The sequence below is a fragment of the Protopterus annectens genome, chromosome 11.part0 (genome assembly GCF_019279795.1).
Source record: "Protopterus annectens isolate FY-2018-M chromosome 11.part0, PAN1.0, whole genome shotgun sequence".
NCBI classification, from domain to species: Eukaryota; Metazoa; Chordata; order Ceratodontiformes; family Protopteridae; genus Protopterus; species Protopterus annectens.
Window position 1 is genome coordinate 702310609 of NC_056745.1, and position 24022 is coordinate 702334630.

The 24022-nt window shown below is 41.1% G+C and overlaps 1 protein-coding gene across 4 annotated transcripts in view; it reads left to right on the plus strand.

The window, feature by feature from the left end:
* The window catches only part of LOC122815561 (DENN domain-containing protein 5B-like), a 1792502-nt gene that overhangs the window by 1673507 nt on the left and 94973 nt on the right, over positions 1 to 24022 (plus strand). For all 4 annotated transcript variants that reach the window (XM_044088154.1, XM_044088155.1, XM_044088156.1 and 1 more), the window contains 2 exons: positions 9860 to 9978; positions 12968 to 13158. In XM_044088154.1, coding sequence (XP_043944089.1) covers positions 9860 to 9978; positions 12968 to 13158 — 310 coding nt within the window. The remainder of the gene's footprint in view (positions 1 to 9859; positions 9979 to 12967; positions 13159 to 24022) is intronic.

Genomic DNA, 24022 nt, shown 5'->3' on the forward strand with positions numbered 1-24022 from the left:
AAGGAGTATTTTTTACAGCTTCTGAATGAAGAAAACCCCACAGAAGCTGTACTGCCCCAAGAAACAGCCTATGATGAGAGAAGAAAAGGAGCGCACCCTAGAAGAAGTAAGAACAGCATTAAGGAAAATGAATCAGGGAAAGCAGCAGGCTCAGATGAGGTCACAGCAGATAATGATAAAGATGCTGTGTGAGATAGGGGAGAAATGGCTCCTGAGGGTACTAATTGCAGTGTGGAGAGAAAGGCAGATCCCAGATGACTGGAGAATAAGTATACTCATGCCAGTGTACAAGAACAAAGGGGGACATCCACAACTGTGGGCAGTACAGAGGCATCAAAGTCCTGTCACATTGCATGAAAGTTCTGGAGAGGGTGACTGATAAACGGATATGCAGAGTAGTAGAAAGTAAGATGGGAAATGAGTAGTTCAGATTCGGATCAGGATGCAGCACAATTGACCCAATGTTTGCAGTGAGACAAATACTTGAGAAGAAGCTAGAGATGAGGAGAGAGTCCAACTGGGCATTCCTAGACTTGGAGAAAGCATATGACAAGGTCCCAAGAAAACTGATTTGGACAGTACTGTGGTGGTTTGAAGTCCCAGAAACGTTGGTAGAATTAGTGTAGGCTATGTACAAGGATCCAATGGCTCAAGTACGAACAGTATTCGGCCTCACAGAGGGGATCCCAGTGGGAGTGGGTGTACACCAGGGTTCAGCTCTGAGCCCACTGCTGTTCATACTTGTGATGGACTACATTAGCAAACAGGATGGAGAGGACAGACCAACAAAGTTGCTGTATGCAGACAATGTGGCATTACAGGCTGACTCTGAGATAGAACTTCAACAAAGGATAGGAGAATGGAATGTAAAATTGAAGGCACAGGGGATGAAACTAAGCACAGATGAGACGGTGGTAATGACAGAAAATTGGGGAAATCAGAAGAAGCTGAGAATAGAGATTGAAGGGATGACAGTGGAACAGGTAAACAGCTTCAAGTGTCTGTGAGGGGTGGTTGAGGAGAAGGGAAATCTGAATGAAGAGGCCAAAGCTAGACTCAGAGGGGCTGGAGCCAACTGGCATAGAGTGTCAGGTGCAGTGCATGACAGAAAAATGCCAAAGAAGCTGAAAAGTAAGGTGTACAAGACAGTGATTTGACCAGTACTACTGTATGGTACAGAAACCTAGGCAGTAAAGGCAGAACAGTTGAAGAAGCTTGAGGTTATGGAAATGAAGTGCCTGAGAAGGGTGGTAGGATGCACACTGTGGGACAAACGAAGAAATAAGGACATAAGAGCAGAAGCCAAAGTAGCTCCAATTGCAGAAAAGATCAAAGAGAACATATTATGGTGGTTTGGACACATGCAGAAAAGCAGAAGACAGTCTACTGAGGAAGATGTGGGACAAACAGGAAGAAGGTAAGAGGAAGTGAGGATGTCCAGCAAAGAGGTAGAGGGATTGTGTGAAAGAAGATCTCCAACAGTCAGGCATGAGTGTGGCACCGAATCGAGAGAGTTGGCAACAGTTAACACAGTACCCCGACCCCATATAGAAAAAATGGGGAAAAGGGGGGCTGATGATGATGGTTTTATTCTACACACTGGTGGCAGCAGAGGTCTGATTCAACCCAACTGAGTTGGGCAGTGCTGGTGGAAGGCTTATTGTGTGTTTATCTGATTGGCCTGAGAACTTAACTGTGTTAAAGTATTTCATCCTGCTCATATAAAAGTCTTACATTTTTGTGAGACTATGCTCATTTATTCAGAGCTTCGCTTTGCCTAGCTTGGACACCTGTGACTACTAGACCTTGGACTGCATCTAAAACCATCTGTGGACCAACAAGGCTGATATAAGTATTTTTTTTTTTTTTGCACATGCTCTATGTGAGTGGTATTTGACAGCTCTGATATCTCCTAACCTCCTCTAATAAGGCAAAAGCTGTGCTGAGTTTGCCAAACACTGTTACCTGTGCTTTGTATATAAGCAAACCTCTCCAGTTTACAATACTGTATAGGAAACTATCTCCATAGTTTCCCACTCTTCATAGCTGCTGGAAGAGCTACCAGTTTGCATATAGGGCAGCACCACTGTAGAGCATCTAATAGTATATTACTAAACACTGTTACTTACACCTTTAAGTGACTCTTTCCTATTCCTTCCAATGTACTATGGATCTAGTATAATAGATAGGCACTTCCCTGTCATCTCTGTTTCTAGCCTGGTGGATATGGGTATCCTGAGGCAGTGTAGTAAGTGTCTCATATTCACTGACAATCATGTAGTTTTAGAACAGACAAAGTGTGTTGAGAGATGTAGAAACAGTCATTGGAGGAAAAGTTGTCACATACAGTTTACTATTAGAATGAAAAAGGATGGTTTGATGAATACAGGAATGTCGACTGCCAGATGACTGATTCCCGTATTGTCAACCATCATGTCTGCGAGCATCCGTTGCAGTGAATGCTACTGTGCATTCGCTTAGAAGTGGTCGATGTTACGACTACAGATCGTGGTACAGTATAGAATGGGAAATTTACCCTTTTCCACACTGTAGTGCAATCTTGGAATTGGAATATAGAAGTTGCAGGGGGTGTGGGGGGAGTAGCCCCCACAGGGGGGTGCAGGGGGGCTTGACACCCTGCAATAACGTGATTAGAGGGCCATGCAGTACTTAACTGGTATGTTAGTACTGCTTAAAAGGTGGCAGATAACTGGAGGGAATGGTAAGTGGAGGATTTGCTGTATTACTTAAAAATATTTCAGGTTTGAAATCTTTCGCACTGGTTTCGAACCAATGTCTTTTGTGACATTTTGACCTAAATATTCTGCGGGTTACTCGTGTATGCTGCTGTTATGATATCTTTATGTTTTGAACTTCGAACTTATGATAGTAAACCATCACAAACACACAAGAAATATGCAAACCAGGTTGTCAGTGTTGCACCCAAAACACTCACTGTCAGCACCAAGCAACAAAGACCCACATATGCGAAGGGACTCACTTGTAATCTACCCAAACCACCAAGACCTCTTAAAAGCATCTTTCAGTGGCTCTGTGACCACTCAGAAAAGACAGCACCTCACACAACGCAACTCTGAAAATCATAGTAGCACTGCTTTCAAGCCTTTAAGGCAATACACCACAGAGGCAAACATTCTAGTTATTGAGGATTTCATGGTAAGACACACCGATGTCTCCTTTATCTAGAGTTTTCATTTTGTTTTTACTGATTGGTTTATCATTGACCTCCTTACTCATTGTTTTAGGCTGTACAAGGAGAAGATCACAGTGAGCTGTCTCTCTGGAGCCAGGATCTACCAGATCATGCATGCACTTAGGCCTTTAAACCACAAGTACCAGTATGACATGGTCATAGTCCACGTGGGTATAAATGACATAGGATGCACCTCACTGAAGTATATGAAGAGAGACATAATGGAGTTCTCTAAATATGTGTCCCAGGCGGATATGACTCTAGCCTTGAGTAGCACCTTCACCAATGTTGATGCCATAGTACCAGCAAAAGGTGCTTGACTTCAACAATTGGTTTAGTTTCTGGTGTCACAACAAGGGGATCCAATATCTGTCAGCCTAGGGAGACATGATCTAGAAACCACAATGCTTTGCCAGAGATGGTTTGCACTTGTCAGCACTTGACTTCTGAATACTGCAAAAAACTTTATTTATCCCCATAGTGCCTTTTTTAGGCTGTGACAAGTTGTTAAAACCACCAACATATCAAAAATCACTCATGACTACCTAAAGGTACTGATGCCTAACATTAGGAGTTTAAATAAAAAAATGCGCTCCCTGGAATCACTCCTAAGCGTGGAGAATGCAGACATATATGCAATCAAAGAAACATGATTAACAACCATGAAAAGTACTCTATCTATCAAAAGCTACAATGCCTTTCATACATTTCAGTCACCCTCAGCTCAGGATAAAACAAAGGGAGGAGTTGTCTTGGTGTTCATAAAGGGCAAGTACACTGCTAGACTGGTCTAACAACATGACTCGTTTGAGCTGCTCCATGCCCAGCTAACCACAATCCCCTATCATATCCTTGCTAGTTACAGATCCCCTAACATGAGTCTGTAAAACCACTCCTCCTACCTAAACCTTCTGGAATCTCATAACATTCAGCCTAACACCAAACTTATGGGTGATTTCAACTACCCCTCCATAAACTGGGAGACTTATATGACTCGCAGTTCACTTGCTCAGAGGTTTTTGGACTTCGTCAATGCGAACACCCAGGAGCAACTAGTTAGCTCCCCATCTAGAGGTGCAAATATCCGTGGAACATGGAGGGATGCTGCTCCCTCCCATACATTAACTCATCCCTGGTAAGATCTGAACACAAAATGATCTCCTTTAGTATTAAAACTAACCTAGAACCCTCATCAAACTCCAGACCTGTTAATAACTTTACTAAGGCCAATTACCTCAAACTAAATGACAGCTTATTAAACTTCCAAGCCCCTCCTAACCCAGATGTCACTGAGGTGTACTCTGCACTTTACACAAAAGCACTGTACAACCACATTCATTGCTGCATAGAGGAGGGAAGTACCTGTCCAAATCAAACTTGTGATTACTGGCAAAAATAGAGGCTATTCAACAAAAGGAAAAAAAATAATTCTCTCCAAAGCCAAGAAGGAACAGACAAAACAGTGCAAAAAGACACTCACCAGTCTAAACAGCAAATCTTCCAAAGCAAACAATGAGGCGAAGATAGCCTCTCAGGTGAAAGTTAACCATAAGGCTTTTTTCAGTTATGCTCACGACCTCATGGGAAAAGGCAATGTGCCTAGTTAATCATGAATGGGCAACACTTAACACTCAGCCTAAAACTGTAGCAAAGCTGCTGGCCGGCAAGTTCAGTTCAATCCCCCCCTCACATCACCTCCTGACAGACCCAAAGACATACCCGCAACCATTCCCCAACTGTTCATTACAAGGGACCAGGACCTTATTATGCTCGCTAAAGCCAAAAACACAGCCTCCATGGGTTCCAACAACATTCCAGGATGCTTCTTAAATAGCTTAAAACAGAATCTATCAAGGCCACTAGAAACCCTGTTTAACCATAGCCTACAGGACAGGCTTTGTTCCAGAGGAATGGAGGACTGAAACAGTCGTCCCTCTGAATAAGGGGACCCATTAACTGACCCAGGGGAGCTACAGATGCATAAGCTTGATCAATCTTTTCTGCAAGGCCATGGAGAGAATTATCATGGAATTGATCAGTAACGACATAGAAACTCTACAAACACTTAACCAGGCACAATTTGGCTTTGTCAAAGGGAGGTCTTACCTCCTAAATCTGGTGGACGACTTCAAGAAAGTCACCATGGCCATTAATGAGGGTAAAACTGTTCACAGAATTTATCGAGACCTCACCAAAGCTTTCAAAACAATCCCCCACTGAGGAATCATAGATAAACTTACTGAATTAGACATAAACTTCTACATCGTCAGATGGATAGCAAACTGGCTCACTGACAGGGCACATGTTGTCTGGATAGGTGAATCCACTTCTGATAAGAAACCTAGTACAAGTGGTGTCCCACAGGGCTCAGCGTTGGGAACCCTTCTGTTTAATATATACCTCTCTGAAGTGAAGGCCAATGTTGGAGACCTCTGCCTCACCAAGTTTGCCCATGACTATAATCTGGGAGCAATCATTGAATCCCCAAATGATGCTGATGCTGACATCCTACAAATAGACCTAAAAATTACAAATGACTGTTGCCAAAACCATGGATTGAGATTAAATGCTGAAAAATGTGTAATAGTACCCATAAGTAAATCAGATATCCCTGCATATTGTAATATTGATAGCACACCCCTAAAAGTAGATGCAGTGGTGAGGAACCTAGGAAGACAGATAGTAACCAAAACTTTGACCACCAGGTAGCTATGGTAGTGAGGAAATCCTTCTGTGTGGCTCAACTTACAGGTAAAGGCATGGCATCAAGATCAAAGGATGTCATTGTGCTGTTTTACTTGGCCCTCATTAGGCCCACAATTAAGTGCAGTGCTCCGTTCTGCGTGTACCTAATCAGGCACTTACACCAATTGGAATGGCCCAAGAGGTTTCTCACTAAAAATATACAAAGCGTAAGCCACATGTCTTATGCAGACTGACTAAAGGCCCTATCCCTTCACTTCATTTTATATTGTTTATTGAGAGGTGACTTATGCCTGACCTACAAAGCACTGTCTACTTCAGCCTGATGAAAATGTTACATATTCACAAGAAAATTAAATGAGGGTTACGCATTCTATGGACCTGAACCTTATTTGTGACTCTAACAAAACTTGCTGGAGAGACAGATTCAAATCCCAAAGGCTACCTCATTTATGGAATATACTTCCCATCTTTGTAAAACAAAGCCTGACTCTCAATCTCTTCAAAAAGAATTTAGGTAAATGGAAGGGGAACTGTAAATTCACTCCCAGGGTACAGAGGCAGCCTGTAAAATGCCTCAGGGCTCCAACTCCGAAAGACCCACTACCCAAATATTACCCCATCCCATATATTGGGAACTAAGATATAATGTTCTCATATTCTGGGTATTATTGGCTAGGCTTTCAAGGGCTCTTTTGCCATTAGCCTAGTAATCACCTATGAATCAGGCACAGATGAGAAAAATATATCAAAAGGACAAAATAAAGAAATGGATGTAAGGTTCCACCTGGATATATACCTCTTGCTTCTTCCTTAGTACCCATGAATAACATGCAAATATAAACTAAGTTGCAGCCATATTGTCTTATCAGGTAAGGTTGCCCAGGGGTCAGCAGGAAAATAGCTAACACTGATCCACAAAAAGCTTGAAAGAAAATCTCTTCTTCCTTGTTTAAGTAAATATTCTCCATTTTCTAATCTATATACTCATTAGTTCAGGAGAGCAGGTTCAGGATTTGAAGGTAGAAAAGAGGTTTGTGGTGATGGGAGGATTTCAGTCTGTCGGCTACAGACTAGCATCAGTTCCTACTTCCAGGGTAGGAAGGAAAGGGATCCTGATAGAAACTTTATATCGGAAGAATTTGTTCAGTCGGAGCATGAAGGCACCAGATAAAATGGCATTCTCGATTTAGTCCTTACCAGGATGAGTGAAGTTCACAATGTGGAGCTGATAGCTTCACTGGACAGCAGTGACTGTGCTGTGATATGACTCATCATAGACAGATCATTAGGGATACAAAGGTTGAAAATAGTAGTGCAGAACTACTGAAATGTGGAATACATTAAGCTGGGAGTGGGGGGAAGCAAACAGCCTATGTATGGATAGGACTCAGTGACATTCTTCTGAAAAATATGCACTGAATGTTTATCCAAAAAAGATAAATCTTATGTGGTGACTATAGTATCTGAACAAGAAAATCATTGCAGTATTCAGACGTATGGAGAAAACATTCAAGTGATGAAAAAATTGTTAGGAAGGAAAAGAAACAGGATTATATCATGGCCAGGAATGATGTAATTAAGCAGGTTGAGAGAGGCTGAGGTTGGACTGTAAAGGAAACTAGCCCAGTGGTCAAATATGATTTGTAGTACAGCGGGCAGTCCTGGATTAATTTTCTTTTTCTTATCCATAGGTCTAAGTTGTGTTTAAATATGGACAAGGGTGAACATTGTTTTATGTGGATGTGGAGTCTTTTCCACAGCAGCGGTATCCTCTGTCCCTCCAAACTGTTCTGTTGATGTTGCAGAAAATATTTAGATCCTTGCTGCCATTTGACTTGCTGATGTGCAATAAATCCATCATCAGTAATGGGTCAGAGGATGCCTTGTATTCCAGACACAAGTCACCACTTAGTCTGTAGGATACAGGGCTTTGAGTCTGAGTCTGTCCATATAGTACATGTTGTTTAGGCCTTGTATACTTTTAGCAAGATATCTCTGTGGGCATTCCAGCTATTGCATGTGTTGGGACAGACGCATTTTGCATTTCAGTGGCAAAAAGGGTGAGTACCAGTCATAATCGACTGATGGAAGGGAGTTGGGCATGGCAGTGACATCGTTGAACAACTAAATGAGTTATTTTACTCAAAAAAGAAAAATGGGCAATGTTGTTGTGCTGTTAGGGGAAGAAAGCAGAAGTAGATTAGAGATGAATTTATGGGCCAGTAGGAAGAGAAAGGGAAAGGTACTAAAGGAATTGATCATCTTACAGGAGAACAAAGCACAGAGCCAACATTCAGTGCAAGTCAGGTTACTCAAAATCTTGCCAAGTACTCTGCAAGAACCTCTCACAGAAATTGTAGAAAGATCCATGGACAGCAGGGAAGTAACAGGTGGCGAGAAAACAGCTCCATTGTTCAGGGAAGGAAGCATGGAAAGTACATGCAGTTTATAGGTTCCTGAGAGAAAGGCATGAAACTTTCCTAAGGGTTAAACAGTATCACGGTCCAAGCCAAAAGGTTTCTTTGCCCAAGAATACCTGACATTTTGACCTTCTGTAGTTTTATGACTGGTTAACAGCATATGCGGATGAGGGATATCCAGTTGATTTGGTCTTTGTGGGCTTTAGTAAGCGGCCTTTGACTTAGTACATTAAAGACTACTGAGTAAGCTGATGGAGCTAGATGTAGAACATAAACTTATGAAATGAGCAGTGGAATGGCTGTGAGGAAACGTCCAGAGGGTGGTGGATAGAGGTAGGTTGTCGTTAGTAAAGTAACCAGTGGTATGCTGTAAGGGTTAGTACTAGTGCCATCACTATTGGAGAGGGTAACTACAGGCTTTGCCTATTTTTGGATTACACAGAAATTTAACGCCTTTATCCTGAATGAAAAGTAAATCATGAAGAGGGAGCTGGAAGTCCTGTGCACATGGACAGTGAGTTGGTAACTGAGGTCCACTGCACTCAAGTTCAAGGATCTGTATTTTAAACAGAAGAACCTGAAGGTCACCTGTAAGCTAGGGGATGCTAAACAAGGAAAGGCAGTGGCCTAAGAATGGTCATCGCACTGACCCTGGATAATCCGGTACAAACAGAGACCTCTTGTAAATACTGTGTGCATTTCTAGAGACTCTACATGGAAAAGGATGTTAAGCAATGGAATGCATTCCTGGGGGCAGAGAGAAAGTGCAAACAGATTTGGAATTGCTGAATGTGCATCCTTTGGGTACTAGGAGGGGGATAGGATGGTGATGTGAAAATGAAAGTGTGGCAGTGAGACACAAAGACAGAGGAGGGTGGGGTGACCATCACTTACTTTAAGCAGGACCTATGAAAGTATTTTCTCACAAAGTTGTGGAGCACTGAAACAGAATGCCTGGGTGACTCCATGGATAACTTCATGAAGGGGATGGGCCAGCTGAAGGGTATTGAGTGACCAAGGTAAAACAAGGCTGCAGCTCCTTATTAGATGAATGCAAATGGACAGACTAGATAGACAAATATCACTTTCTGCACCCACAATATATATATATATACAGTTCTGCATTCCAGGATCACAGTAGGTGTCACAACGGTGTACTTCCAAGTGCATCAATACTTCATAAGGTACATTTTTTATTACATTTTTCAGACACAGCACGGTACCGTCATTGCTTATGTTTTGGGTATTCTTAATTTCCATTGATGGAAAAACTTTTTTTTTTCAACAGGCCAGCAGTATGCTATTTTCTGGAATAATGCTTCTGGATAAGAGAACAGTGATTATCAGAGTCCCTTCTGAGTAATGTATAGAAATGAATTATCACTTCATTCTGTTTTTCTTCAGTGCTAAATTGTGTTCTATTATATTTTATACCTGACAGTATATGATGTCAAACTTAAAGGTAGGGGTTACATTTAATTTTTTTTTTTTAAGTAAAAGTGATGTTCATCTTTTGCAGTGCCAAAATCTGGGAAAGCTGACAACTGTTCAAATTGGACATGATAATTCGGGACTGCTAGCCAACTGGCTTGTTGACTGTGTGATGGTCAGAAATGAAATTACAGGACACACATACAGGTGAGTACAGACACTTAATAACATGTTTTTGCACATATTAAAATATGACAGACTATTCCATAATAATATAAAAAATATAAAAGCCTTTGATATGGTGAACCATGGTATGTTCTTAGAAAGTCTAGCAACACTTAACATAAGCTCCTCCACCATATCATGGTTCAATAACTACCTAACAGACTGTCAGCAGGCAGTTCTACTGCAAGAAAAATTGTCCCCTCTTTTACCAGTAGGCATAGGTGTTCCCCATGGGTCCATCCTAGGACCTCTGTTATTCTCACTGTTTACTAACCAAATAGCCACATCCACACCCTCTGCCTCAGTTGTGCAATATGCAGACGGTACCACCATTATATGTGCCTCCCCCACCCTACATGAACTAAAAGCCATAACCCAAACAAACTTTTCCTTAGCTGAGGAATAATGGTTCACTAACATAAAACTTAATAATTTTACCATAATTTCTAGAGACAGCACACAAATTACCCCAACTACACACACAAAACTATTAGGTGTTGAAATCGACAATAATCTAAGATTTGACATTCATATCACCCAAACAATTAAGAAAGTCAACAAAAAGCTTGGTCTTCTCTACAGGAATAGACAGTTCATCACTAGACCTACCAAGGCCACCTTAGCAAGAACCCACCTTTTATCCATTCTCCTTTATGCCCCCCCTATCTTAATTAATCTTCGCCACAGTTAACTAAATAAACTGGAATCCTGCTACAAGATTGCCAGATTTGCTACTGATTCCTCTCGTAGATCCCATCACTGTCTTGCTCTTAAACAACTAAATTGGGTCGAATTACCTCAACTACTCCTACTCAACCAACTCTCAATAGCACATAAACTCTGCTACCACTGTGATAAGACCCCAGCACTTCAAAACTTAATTCACCCCTACACCAACACCAGAACCCTTAGATCAAATCATCAGAACCAAATAAATGTCATCAAACACAAAAATGATGCAGGTAAATCTCTCTTTGCCTGCTCTATTGCTAGAACCTGGAACTCACTCCCAAGCCACTTTACCTCTACCACCTCTACTTCCCAATTTAAAAAAACTTCTCAAAACCCATAACATAACTAATTGGCACTGCACATGTTACTCCTCAGGCTAGACCATATCACTGTGCTGGTGCTAGGACGATGCTAGGGATAATTGACTCCTCCCTATGTCCTGTTGCCTGTAATCTGCTTAGTATCTAATGCTTGCTACCCAACTCGAGAGAAAAAAAAAATGTTCTTTTTTTTCTTTTTATATAGTCACTGCTCACTTATGTTGGAATGTTCTTTTATACTGTACTATATACTGTATGTACTGCATATATGTATTATATATGTATATTACTATTATGTATCTTTAGATGCTGCTGTGTTTTCACTATTGAATTGTATTGTTTGCTTGGAGCTTTTCTCCCCGGGCCTCCGCTGAAAATGGCCCTGCATCCAGTCGGACTTTCCTGGTTAACAAATGTAAAATAAAATAAATAAAATAAGTAAAAATATATTATGAATCTCCTATCTGGTCACACTACCAGCACATGCCATTAAACCTGGATAGGCTCAAATCTTTTAAGTCAGGAGTAATAATAATCACTACTAGCATGTTCTTTGAAATTCATAGTACTAGTGCTTCTGGAAATGTGGCATGTAGAGATAGTCATCAATCCATCCACAGTGCCCTTTCCTATTTTTGCATATGGAGTCGAGGTACCACTTCATCAGTGACAATCATCTAGAGCCAAAGTTCACACTGCCAAGATAAAGCTATGACCTGATAATTTAGTCATTGTTTTGACTTTCTTATTCTTTCCCTGTATACTTTGTCGCACTGAGCAAGTCACTTTACCAGCCAGTGATCCTGGTCCACCTGTACAAAAAGGCATTGCTTGCCTAATAAGGGAGTTTAGCTAAAAATGTCTGTAGCTATTTTGTCAATAGAACAGACACTTTACTTGTGTTTTTAAAGCTGCTCTAGAGTAGATGAAAGTCAGAATTTTCAAAGTTATTTTCACTTACCTCTTGGAGGAGAGTGAATACAACAATACTACTTTTTTATCATAAAGCTAGTGACTGAGAAAGACTTGACATCTAATCTACTGAGTGAGAGTGATTGCTTATTACATTGTAACTGTAACTTTCCTTCCATAGAAAGACCTGTATCAGGTCGTAATGGGGAATGTTGGACTAACTGTATCGTTAGTATAAAACTGAAATTTTTATGTGGCAGATTTCAGCAGCTGAAAATATGTTTCCCTGAAATATTTCATCCTGCAGTGAAAGCAAGGATGAACTGCACAATTTTCTTTCAGTACTGACAAGATATGTTCTAGCTCTGAGTATTAATAATGTTTAGGAAATGAAAAGTGCTGCCTCAATTGTCAGAATTTGCAGACATTTGGCTTGAAATAGATAGGCAACAACATTCTTCCTGCAGTGTGCATAAAGTTTAGTAGTTATGATGGCACAATTTCTGCAAGGAATGCCAAGCCAGTAAAACTATTTTTGGTAAGAGGCTGAACAGTGCTAACATCACTGACATTAATGGACTCCCTTTCCCGTCTGAACTAGAAATTCAGTGTACTGAGTGAGAGAAGTAGACATATAAGTTGGGGTGGCGGGAGATGACAACAGGATTTTGAAAAATATCATACCTTGCAAGCCTCAGCTAGAGGTTTTGAAACCCAAACCATGCAGTTGCACTTGTTTGCATCTTTGCCTCCACTCAGTTCCAGCAGGTCTTCCGATTAGTGCAATCTCTTATAGAAAGTATAAGCTCTCCTCCTGGAAAGGAATCCTTTGTACAGTCCATGTTGGCTACCTTGTGTAATTCTGTTGTGGAAGGAGTCCTTTGCTACAGTCCATCTTGGCCTTATTGTGTAATTGTGTTGTGGTTTAACACTAGTAGTTCTCAATTTGGTGCTGAAAAGTAAAACAATTTAAAGCATCTGTATAATTGTAATAATTTTTATTACAGATTTCCTTGTGGTCGTTGGTTAGGAAAAGGTGTTGATGATGGAAGTTTGGAAAGGATTCTTATCGGGGAATTATTAACTTTTGTCTCAGAAGATGATCTTGGAAAGCAGAGTCGAACACCACCTCAGCAGAAATCTCCAACTATGACCCGCCGATTGAGCCTTCCATCCCTTGGAGGAAAATCCCTTACAAGTAAGTCACTGCAATCTATGACAGTTCTTTCCTGTTTCTCACTTTTGTTTGCCGCAGTACACTTGTGTCTCCTTGTCTTCCCCACTATGTCCTATATTTGTTCCCCATGTGATGCTGCCTAATGCGGAATGACCCCACTTCAGACTGGTCTACCTTTCAATCGAGAAGTAGATTTATGGCAGCTGGTGTCAGTGCATAAGAGAAAAGGGAAGAAAAACAGAGCATGTTGGTAGCATCACATATCAGGTGCTAGTGATGTTATGGTTAATTTGTAGTTCTCACTGGCATATATTTATATACTGTGGAGGAGCATAAGAGAATTTGGGGAGAAATCATTAGCTTTTAGCAGGAGATATTATTTATGGACGGGGAATGGAACTTGATTTGCAGTTGTAAGGATGTATCGGATTACCTAGAAGTGAAAATATAACAAAATTGTAGCATGCTACAGGCCACCCTCTCAAACTCAGGAACCCCACACAGCCTTCCTGAAGACACTGGAGGGTATAAATGTATCTCCAAACACCATCATATTGGGTGACTTCAACTACCCGAATATAGACTGGGAACATTACTCAAGCCCTAACTTTCTAGCCCAACGGTTCCTGGAGTTCATAAATTCAAATGCCATGGAACAGCTAGTCACTGTTCCCACTAGAGGAGAAAATATACTAGATCTCATTATCACAAACATGGGGACAAAATGCTCCACACGGAAGTATATCCCTCATTGGTGAGATCTGATCATAAACTAATCTCACTGGAAATCCACATCCCGCCCCCACCCCAAACAAAAAGACCACAGTGAAGAACTTCTCTAAAGCAAACTTCACACTACTCAAGACTGGTGTGGTATCCTTCAAGGCCCCTGAGCCAGTGGAAACCACAACCCAAGCTGTGGAAGCCCTTACAAATGCCTTCTATGAACACCTCCAGGACTGCATGGATCAGGCAATCCCAAATAAAACCAAGACTCTTTCCACAAAGGGCAAACGTCCAGTCTGGTGGACCCCAGCCATTAACAAACTTTACAATAAGAGGAGAAAGCTATTACATGATAGAACAAAATCCATAAAAGGGAAGTCACCCTGATCATTATTAGTAAAAAATACGAGCACTCATAAAATCAACTAAGGCCAATTTTGAGAGAAAAATTGCCATGGATTCAAAGGACAATCATAAGGCCTTTTTCAGCTATGTTAGGAACCTGGGTGGAAACTCCCAGATATGCTCAGAATTAGTCCAAAATGATACAAAAATCACTGAACCCACAGACATTGCCAACATACTGGCAGACAGGTTCAGTGCAAACTTCACCCCCCTCTCCCCCCTAAAGGAGAGATAACTATCGCAGCAGAGTGTAGCCTCCCAGACATCTCAAATGCGCAGGTGAAAGCTGCTCTCTCTAAAGCTAAAAACACAGCATCAATGGGACCGGATGGTGTCCCCGGCTGTGTGCTACACGAGCTAAATGAGGAATTAAACCCGCACATAAGGCAGCTGTTTAATCTCAGCCTTACCACAGGTTACGTGCCCAAGAAGTGGCGTACGGCAACTGTGGTCCCACTCCACAAAGGCGGTGCCTCTACGGACCCTGGTAATTACCGCCCCATAAGCTTAACAAGTCTAGTCTGCAAAGCTATGGAGAGGATCATAATGGAGCTCATCAACAAAGATATAGGGGACTTGCAGACATTGGACCCGACCCAGTTTGGCTTCGTCAAGGGCAGATCATGCCTTTTGAACTTGGTTGACTTCTTCGAAACAGTCACCAAGGCCATTGATGAGGGAAAGGCAGTCCATACAGCCTACCTTGACCTTGCAAAGGCCTTCGACACAATACCCCACTCGGGTATTGTAGAAAAACTTACCAGCTTAAATGTAAACCCATATGTCACAAGATAGGTTGCAAACTGGCTTAAGGACAGAACCCACAGGGTTAGAGTTGCTGGCGCTATGTCAGACTCCAAGCCGGTCACAAGTGGTGTCCCACAGGGCTCGGTCCTTGGCCCCTATTGTTCGGCATCTACTTCTCAGAAGTACAGGCCAACATGGGAGGACTTTGGCTGACAAAGTTTGCAGGCGACTGCAAACTGGGCCATAGTGGAAAGTGCATCGGACATGGATATCCTTCAGAAGGGACTCACGGAAACAGATAGCTGGTGCCAGAGCCATGGCCTGAAGTTAAATGCCAAAAAATGTATAGTCATACCCTTCGGGAAAAACAAGGTAACCCCAAGCTACCATATAGGTGGCAATCCACTAAGCACAGAAGAGGTTATGAGGGACCTGGGGACCCAGGTTGACAGTGGCCTTTTTGACACTCACGTTGCTAAAGTGGTTAGAAAGACCTTCTACATTGCCCACCTGATCATGAAGGGATTCACATCCAGATCTAGTGAGGTCATTGTTCCCCTGTACTCTTCACTTATCAGACCAATGATCGAGTACAATGCCCCATTCGGGATGTATCTCACCCGACATCTGCAGCAATTGGAGAGACCCCAAAAGTTCCTCACCAAAAGGATAAAGGGACTCCAAAATCTGTCATATGCTGCCAGATTGAAGAAACTCCAGCTCTATTCAGTTGCATACCGTCTGCTCAGAGGTGACATGTGACTGACATACAAGGCCATGTCCAACCCGGAATTAATGGACATGCTCCACCTCAAAAAATCCAAATCCACCAAAACCACTAGAGCAAGCGACTTAAACCTTAGCACGGATATAAATAGGACGTGCTGGAGGGATAGATTTATCACTCAGAGACTCCCTATGCTGTGGAATATAATCCCGGTCCATGTGAGGCAGAGCACCTCGCTGGCTCTGTTCAAGAGAAATCTTGACCTGTGGATGGGAGATCATAGGTTTATTCCGGTAATCATCTCTGTAACACTGCTGGACAGAGGCACAACAAACTAATGGGCACAGTATTTTTTCATATAAGGGGTGGCGTAAGCCACAAAAATTTGGGCTAGGCTTATAAATGCCTTAGGGCAGATAGCCTAGTATAAACCTATGAACCTATAAAAGAAGGTAGAATTTTGTACAAATATATGAATGTTTGGGATGGAAATGTGAATTTATTAGCAAGAACTCAGAGTTAGCATATTATTCCCCAAGGCACAAAAATTGGGCTAATCGCGATCAAAATTACCTTGCACAGGAACATGGGTTTTTAATCAAAAGCTTTGAAACACATCCAGTAACTATTTCATATCATTTGCCAATTAAGACTAAAATAAAGCTGCAGGAATGGATAGTGGAAATGATTTGAGAGTTATTAGGGAAGATAACCAATGTAATGAATATTGTAAATGAGGTAAAAGAATTGTTGATGGGATCTTTAGAAAAAGGAAGGAGCAAATTACATAGAATTAAATGGAATTTGTGGGAACAGTACATGCCGAATAATGTTTAGGGGAAGACTGAAATTTAAGGGAAGGCACAATTTTTTAAACATCTTTATTAAATTATCACTTAAGACATAGGCAAACATACATTAATAGAAAAGAAAACAAATTATAACATTTTTCTCATATACATACATTATGCATCCACATATAAGAAGAGGCAGGATTTGAGCAGTATATGTAATGCATGAATGAAATTATTATTAAAAAAAAAAGTAAGAATAATGCATGAAACTCATGAAAATATGTAATTTTTTTCTTTTCAGTAACTGTATGTGCGCTCATGTTATTGTTTAAATGGTGTAAATTTAATAAAGGTGTTTATATTAAAAAAAGTCTTTTCATGGACTGCAGATGTGTAAAGAGACAGCCTGCTTCCCAGAGTCATTGAGTGCATGTAATGTGCTTAAGTCTTTTGAAACTTTGAAATTTTTTAAAAGTCAGCTAGGTTAGAGTCATCTTCATTTAGTAAAAGTAATAATCCCAAATAGGCCATATGTTTTTAATGCCATCTGTATGCTCAAAACATTTTATTTTATAGTTCCCCATGTTTATATATTTAATTTTTAAAGTGAATTGCCTGATTTATTTAAGTAAAAAAAAAATTCAGTTTCAAAAACTTGTGGTTAGTTGTTCATTGATTTGTGTGAAGATAATTTTACAGATCTGGTGAATTATAAAGAGAAGAGAAGCTGCTGTCTTAGCTGCCATAAATTAATAGTATGGTTACCTCATTTTAATAGTGTACAGTATTTATTTCCTTGGTGTATCAGGTTGGCCTGGCTGGTGGTAGTATGTTACTGTAAAACAGGGAGGGGTAATGGCACTGAAAATGTATGAGTAACCTTTCCTGGAAACCACTGAGTGTGAATGCAATTATTTTAGTGAAGATGTAGTTATTATTAGTAAGAGTAAAACAACAATAAAAGACACTAGGCTGAGAGTGAGGTACACAACATCACGAGAAGTCACTGGTTATAGCTTGTTCTCTAGCAGTACAGTGTGAGTCTTTTTTGGGTGTGACCACCAGTGGTCAAAGGCCAAGGCCATATGCTTCTAATGCCAAGCATCTCACATACATTGTTGCCAGTGATATGGTTTGTGAGGATGTCCCTCACATATTAATTGCTAGCAGCAGTTGCCTGCAGATATTTGTCACCAAAAAGTGTGTGTACTGTTGGAGCCACAAGGTAAGTACACAGAAATACATACTGCCAATCATGTATTTTATTTTTTTAGACAATATGGCAAAATGCAGTGACAAGACTGATTAAACTGTGTAAATCAAAGGGACTACCACATGTTAGTCTGACCAGTGATGAGTTGATAGCCACCTTGTTTGCATTTTAAGATCATTTAACTGAATTTGGAGACAGCCTCTCGGGAGATGTAGAAAAGCAGCATGCATAAAGAGCCATCTTGAAGCAACATGGGATAATCTCAAAATGCATCCTGAACTGCATAATCTGGAGCTAGAGATGAGACACTTCAAAGCAGCTAAGAGAATGAAATGGCTTGGCGTACAAAGAAAGCAAGAGCAGAGAGGGAGAAGGAGTGAAAAGAAAGAGAAAAGAGGTGCCAGCATAAGAAAGGGATGCTCGGTCTTTACAAAAATAATGAGCAGTGTGGGTGAAATCCCATTCCTACATTTCCTGGTCTTTGCTAAATTGTTTCCTTAGTATGAGAAGGGGAGACAACTTTGACAGTTTTACTGAGGCTTTTGAACATGTGTGCAAGCAAAATGAAATAAGCCAGTTTCAATGGAAAAGTTTTAAACTTCTGTTCTCATAGGTAAGGCATTGCAGGTAGTTAAATGGAACATATGACAGTAACTGAATTATTTTTAAGTTAATGCTTCATCCATCATCCACCCCTTTTTCCCATTTTGCACATGGGGTCAGGGTGTCACTTCAGCAACAATCATCTTGAGCCAAGGTTTACACTGCCAGGTGGCTAGCCCTGCAGCAGTAGTTCATCCGTACCACTCACTCGCATGTGCACTCACACCAACGGCCAATTTAGAGTGTTTGATCCACCTACTGCATGTCTTTGGAAAGTTAGAGGAAAACAGAGCACCCAGAGGAAATCCACACAACCATAAGGAGTACATGCCGACTCCACACAGAAAGCACCCCAGCCGAGAATCGAACCAGAGACCCTCTTGCTGTGAGGTGAGATCACTAACCACTGCACCACTGAGGCTGCCCAAAATACTAAGTTAATACTTGTGGTAAATTTTTAAGGGAACACAAGAAGAAGACAGAGGATAGTGATAGTGACTTCATTATAAAATTTAGTACTTTGTTTATTAGCTGGGTGAGTAGAGGTCAGATTCATCATCATCATCATATCCTTTTTTTCCATTTCTACATGTAAGAAACGAAAAACAAAACCCAACAAACTATATAAAACAAAAAATGATGTCTGAGAGATGACCAGTCCAACCAGATATTTATTATCATAATAATATATAATAATATCCATTTCTACATGTGCCGGAGTGTTGCTTCAACTGTCAACATCTTTCTCAATTCATTGCCACTCTCCTATCTTCCATGTTCATGCCTGACTGTCACAGGTCTTCTGTCACATAATCCATCCCTCTCTTTACTGGATACCCTTGTTTCCTGTTGCCATCTTCCTGTCTCTCCCACATGTGCCCAAACCATCATAATTTGTTCTCATTGACGCACTCTGCAATTGGAGCTACTTCTGCCTCTTCCCTGATGATCTGATTTTTTTTAACTGTCCCACAGTGTGCATTCTACCATTCATCCCCATCACTTTCGGTTTCCTCAAATGCACTGCATTCACTGTCCAGGCTTCAGCACCATACAGTAGTCCTGCTTGTATCACTGTTTTGTACACCTTATGTTTCAGCTTCTTTAGCATTCTTGTGTCACAAACTCTTCCTGATATGATATGCCAGTTTGCTGCAGACTGACTGATTCTAGCACTGACCTCCTCATTCAGACTTCCATTTTCCTCTACTACATCAATCAGATAGTTGAATCTGTTCGCCTGTTCCACTGTTTTCACTTCTATATCAATTTTCACCTTCTTCTGATTTTCCCTGTTTGCTTCCAAGACAACTGTTTTGTCTCTACTCCATTCCATCCCATGTGCCTTCAGCTGTGCATTCCATTCCCCTATTTGTTACTGAAGTTCTTGTTTAGAGTCTGCTGTAATGCCACATCACCTGCATACAGTAGCTTTGCTACTCTCTCCCCTGCAGCCTGTTTGCTAATGTAGTCCTTCAACAGTATGAACAGCAGTTGACTTAGAGCTGAACCCTGATGCACACCCAGTCCTACCGGGAACCCCCTCTGTGAGTCTGAACACTGCAAGTACTTGTGTCATTGGGTCCTTGTACATACCTTGCACTAGTTCTGTCAGTGTTTCTGGGACTTCAAACCATCGCAGGACTGCCCAAATAAGCTTTCTTGGGTCCTTGTTATACCCATTTGGACTCTGCCTTATCTCTTGCTTCAGTACTTTTCCATTATCAGGGCAACACTTTCGGTCGCTGAGTTCTGAATATAGTCTATTTTCATGTCTAAGGTGTTCATCTTAACATGTGTATAAAAAGTAGAAGTAATTTCTTTCTTTTTGAAATAGTTTCCATACTACACATGCTTGCAGTAACCCCTTAAAGACACAAAGATACACTGCATTCGGAGCTCAGCAACTGCATGAGAAAAATGTTGATATAAAGCTTATGTCATCTACCAAGCAACACTTTGCAGCAATCTTTGAAAGTGTCCACAGCTCAACTGCGCAGTAATAATATAATTTCTTTTTGGGTAAGTGTCCCTTATTTTCCTTCATCTCTGTATGATTCTTACTGCTATTTACAAGACAGGCCGGTGAGATGAATGTGTGGAGCAGGACTGACAGATGCTTCGCACAGCCAATCGGGAGTTGTGAACTGCATGCAGGATGTGTACAGCAATACACTTAACAGGGAAATAGTTCATTCTCATCTGTGATCTGGTATATATAAGGATGTTATGACAATGTTTAAAAAAAAATGAAACAAAATAAAACCCTACGGTTTTCCAGAATTGCTGCATTTCTTTGTTATTCTCCATTTCTCTGTACAGCAGTTCTCACGACATCACTTTCAGCTCGATCGTTCAGTTAAATCCAGGTGCTTGACACATCCGTTACTCAGAGCTGTGTACAACTAAGAAAGATAGCTTCATGTTTTTACCAAATATTATTAATACAAATAATTTGTACACATTTCTGGTTAACATACATGTTACGGTTCATGATTTCAGCTGAACGATCGCGTTGAAAGTGTTGCCCCGATAATGGAAAAGTACCATTGCTTCCACTAAACTGCCTGCCTGCAAACATTGGATCAGTTGTGCTGCATCCTGATCTGAATCTGAACTACTCATCTCCCATCTTACTTCCTACTGCTCTGCTTATTCATTTATCAATCACCCCTTCCAGAGCTTTCATGCATTGTAACAGGAGTTTGAATCCTATGCTCTGTCCACAGTTGTGAATGTCCCCTCTCTTCTTGTACACTAGCAGCAGAATGTTTATTATCCAGTCATCTGGGGCACGTCTTTTTCCTCACACTGTTATACATACCCTCTGGAACAATTTCTGTCCTAATTCACCCAGTATCTGCTGTGACCTCACCAGAGTCTGCTGCTTTCCGTGACTTCACTTTCTTCATACTGATTCTTTCTTCTTCGTATGTGGGTTGTTCTTCTTTCATAGTAAGCTATGTCTGAGGCAGCACAGCTTCTTTGGGGTTTTCTTCATTCAGAGAAACTGCTGGAAGTATTCCTTCCATCTTTCTGTGATGTCCTGTGGGCTGGTGAGCAGGTTGTTGCTGGCATTCTTTATGAACGGTGTCTGATTATTTTCTTTACCTTCCTGTCTTTGACTTTTAACCTGATAGAGTAAATTTGCAACATATGATGATTCACTCTCCAGGAGCTGGTAGAGTGCCTCTAATGCTTTGTTCTTTGCTATTGTGACTGCTGTCTTAACCTGTTTGTTAGCCAACCAGTACTCCTTCCTAGCCTGGTCCATCTTTTCTGTCACCCACTTTTTTTTTTCCTGCATTCCTCCTTTGTTTTGATGACTTCCTGGACTACTGCATTCCACCACCAGCTTTCCTTATGTACCTTATTTCCAGGGCTCTGCCACATATCTCTTCTATAGTCCCTACACATGGTGTCTTGAGATTCTGCCATTCTTCAACTCCATTTATTTTCTCTTCTTCCTGAGGTGCTAGATACCTGGGTATTTCCTTGAACTCTTGTGGTGTTGTACAAAGTTACTACTTTTGAATTGTTGGGAGTCCTTATGCACTTTACCTAACAGAGCGTGAGTATACCACTAAATGAGTCAGGCAGAAAGCATGACCTCTGACTAACCAGCTGGGCACAGCTGCACAAGAGTTTACTTAGCACTACACATTAGCATAAGGAAATCTGTCACGGCAGGATTCACAGGCAAGGAGGAAGCAATTGACTCTAGTATACACCAAGGTCTTTGACTAGATGTTTCTGCTGTAATTCAGTGTGACAGGTACAGTTCACCTGTCTGAAGTGACAAGATGAAGAAAAAAGACAAAAGAGCTATCAAAAGTGGTACCAGTGTAGTGGTGGGTTGCCTTTGAGACAATAGCTGCTTCAGACTACCACAAGGGCCTGGGCCTTGTCCTGATAGGGGGAACAGAAACCATTGCTAAGAGAAATACCACATCAGACATAACTAATAATACTAGCCTGCAGTTGTTAGAAAGGAGCATTACTTGTCCCAACTGTCTACAGGTACCATTAACATGTGTTTTCTTGGTCTGGGAAGGGGGTGGAAAGTCATAGAGGTTGCATTGTTTGATGATATTCTGGAAGATACTTTAATATGAAATTATTTTGATGATACAGGACCTTATCTTCATGCAATTGCACACAGCAAGGCATGGAAATGTGTATGGGGTAGGCAGACTGGTCAAACTTAGCCATTGCTTACCACCAACAAAACCTGGTGATGTGGCTGTTTCAGGGAAAGAACTAGGCAGTAGTGGAAGCAAACCTAAATCTGAACAACAGCTGGCTGTAGGCACTAGACTTTGAAGGGGAACTGGGGAGTATCATAAAGAAAGATGTGAAACAAGCCAGTGTTAGCTATCACCTTACTGGACGTTAGGGATGTAGCCAAAGAGGCTCCTTGTTTCTAACTGCAATGGAAATGTTTTTGGTAGGGCAGTGTGTTACTTTACATAGTGTAACCTCTTGAAGGAAGACTAGAGAGAGAGAGAGAGAAGTGGTACAACAGCTACTACTTCAAAGGACATACCATCAGGTACTTCTGGCCGTAGACCATGATATCCCTTTCTCAGGCCATATGGATACATAGCACATAAAAGGAGGATTATTCAAAATTTCTGTTGGCCAGGTATTGGAAAATATGTGAAAGGGTACTGCAAGATGTGTGAACAGTGCCAAAATGTTGACAAGGAAGTAGATAAAACCAAGCCTATATTAGTATTTTTTTTATTGAGGAACCATTTCAGAGGGTATCCATAGATATTGTGGGGCACATGCACCGCATATCAGTCTGGTTGATGGCAGAGAGGTATTGTAATAGTTTAAAGAACTAGTGGTATTGAAAGGTATCATTAGCAGCACCATCTGGAAAGTGTGTGTGTGTGTGTGTGTGTGTGTGTGTGTGTGTGTGTGTGTGTGTGTGTATGCAAGATATATTTACTGTTGGCAAGATAGCTCCGAAAGGCACTGGCAGGGAGAGATGTGTATGAAATCCCATGAAGCTAAAGTTTATGGCTTTGTTCTCCAGCAGTACAGTGTGAAATGCATTTGGTCGAGCAGGTGTTAATCATATTCCAAGGTAGTAGTATTCATTTGCTGTACTACCTCACATATATGGGTGTCAGTGATGTAGTGCATAGGATAATTCCTGGCCTTTCTAAGCTAGTAAGACATCCCTTTACCAGTATTCCATTAAGTGATTAAGCCTTTTCAGATAATCCTAATTAGATGAACTCGGGAGAGTGTAGGTATCCTAAGGTCTTTGAAAAAGTAATCGTCAAACATTGTTGCAACTTACTCTGAAGTGTTGCAACTTTGGAGTTAGGTATATTAGTTAAGGGTGTAGGGGGGTACTTTGGGGGAGAGCTTTGCTTCCATTTAAGGAAACTTTCAGTGAACAACAGTTAATGTTATTTTTGACTAGTCAGGTTTCATGACTTAGATCAACAATATCCCTGTTTTCACTTTAAGGGAAGGCTGCCTGCATTTTACTATTCTTACCTTGTCCAGAAGGGCAGAAGAGGAAAGGAGGACACAGCATTCACAAGTCATGTGCTGGACTTTTTCTGGCTTGGCCAATCATTGTTCTTTCCAATCATGGCAAAGAGAGGATCACACACTGCCTGACTACATGAGTAAACAGATTACTGGTGA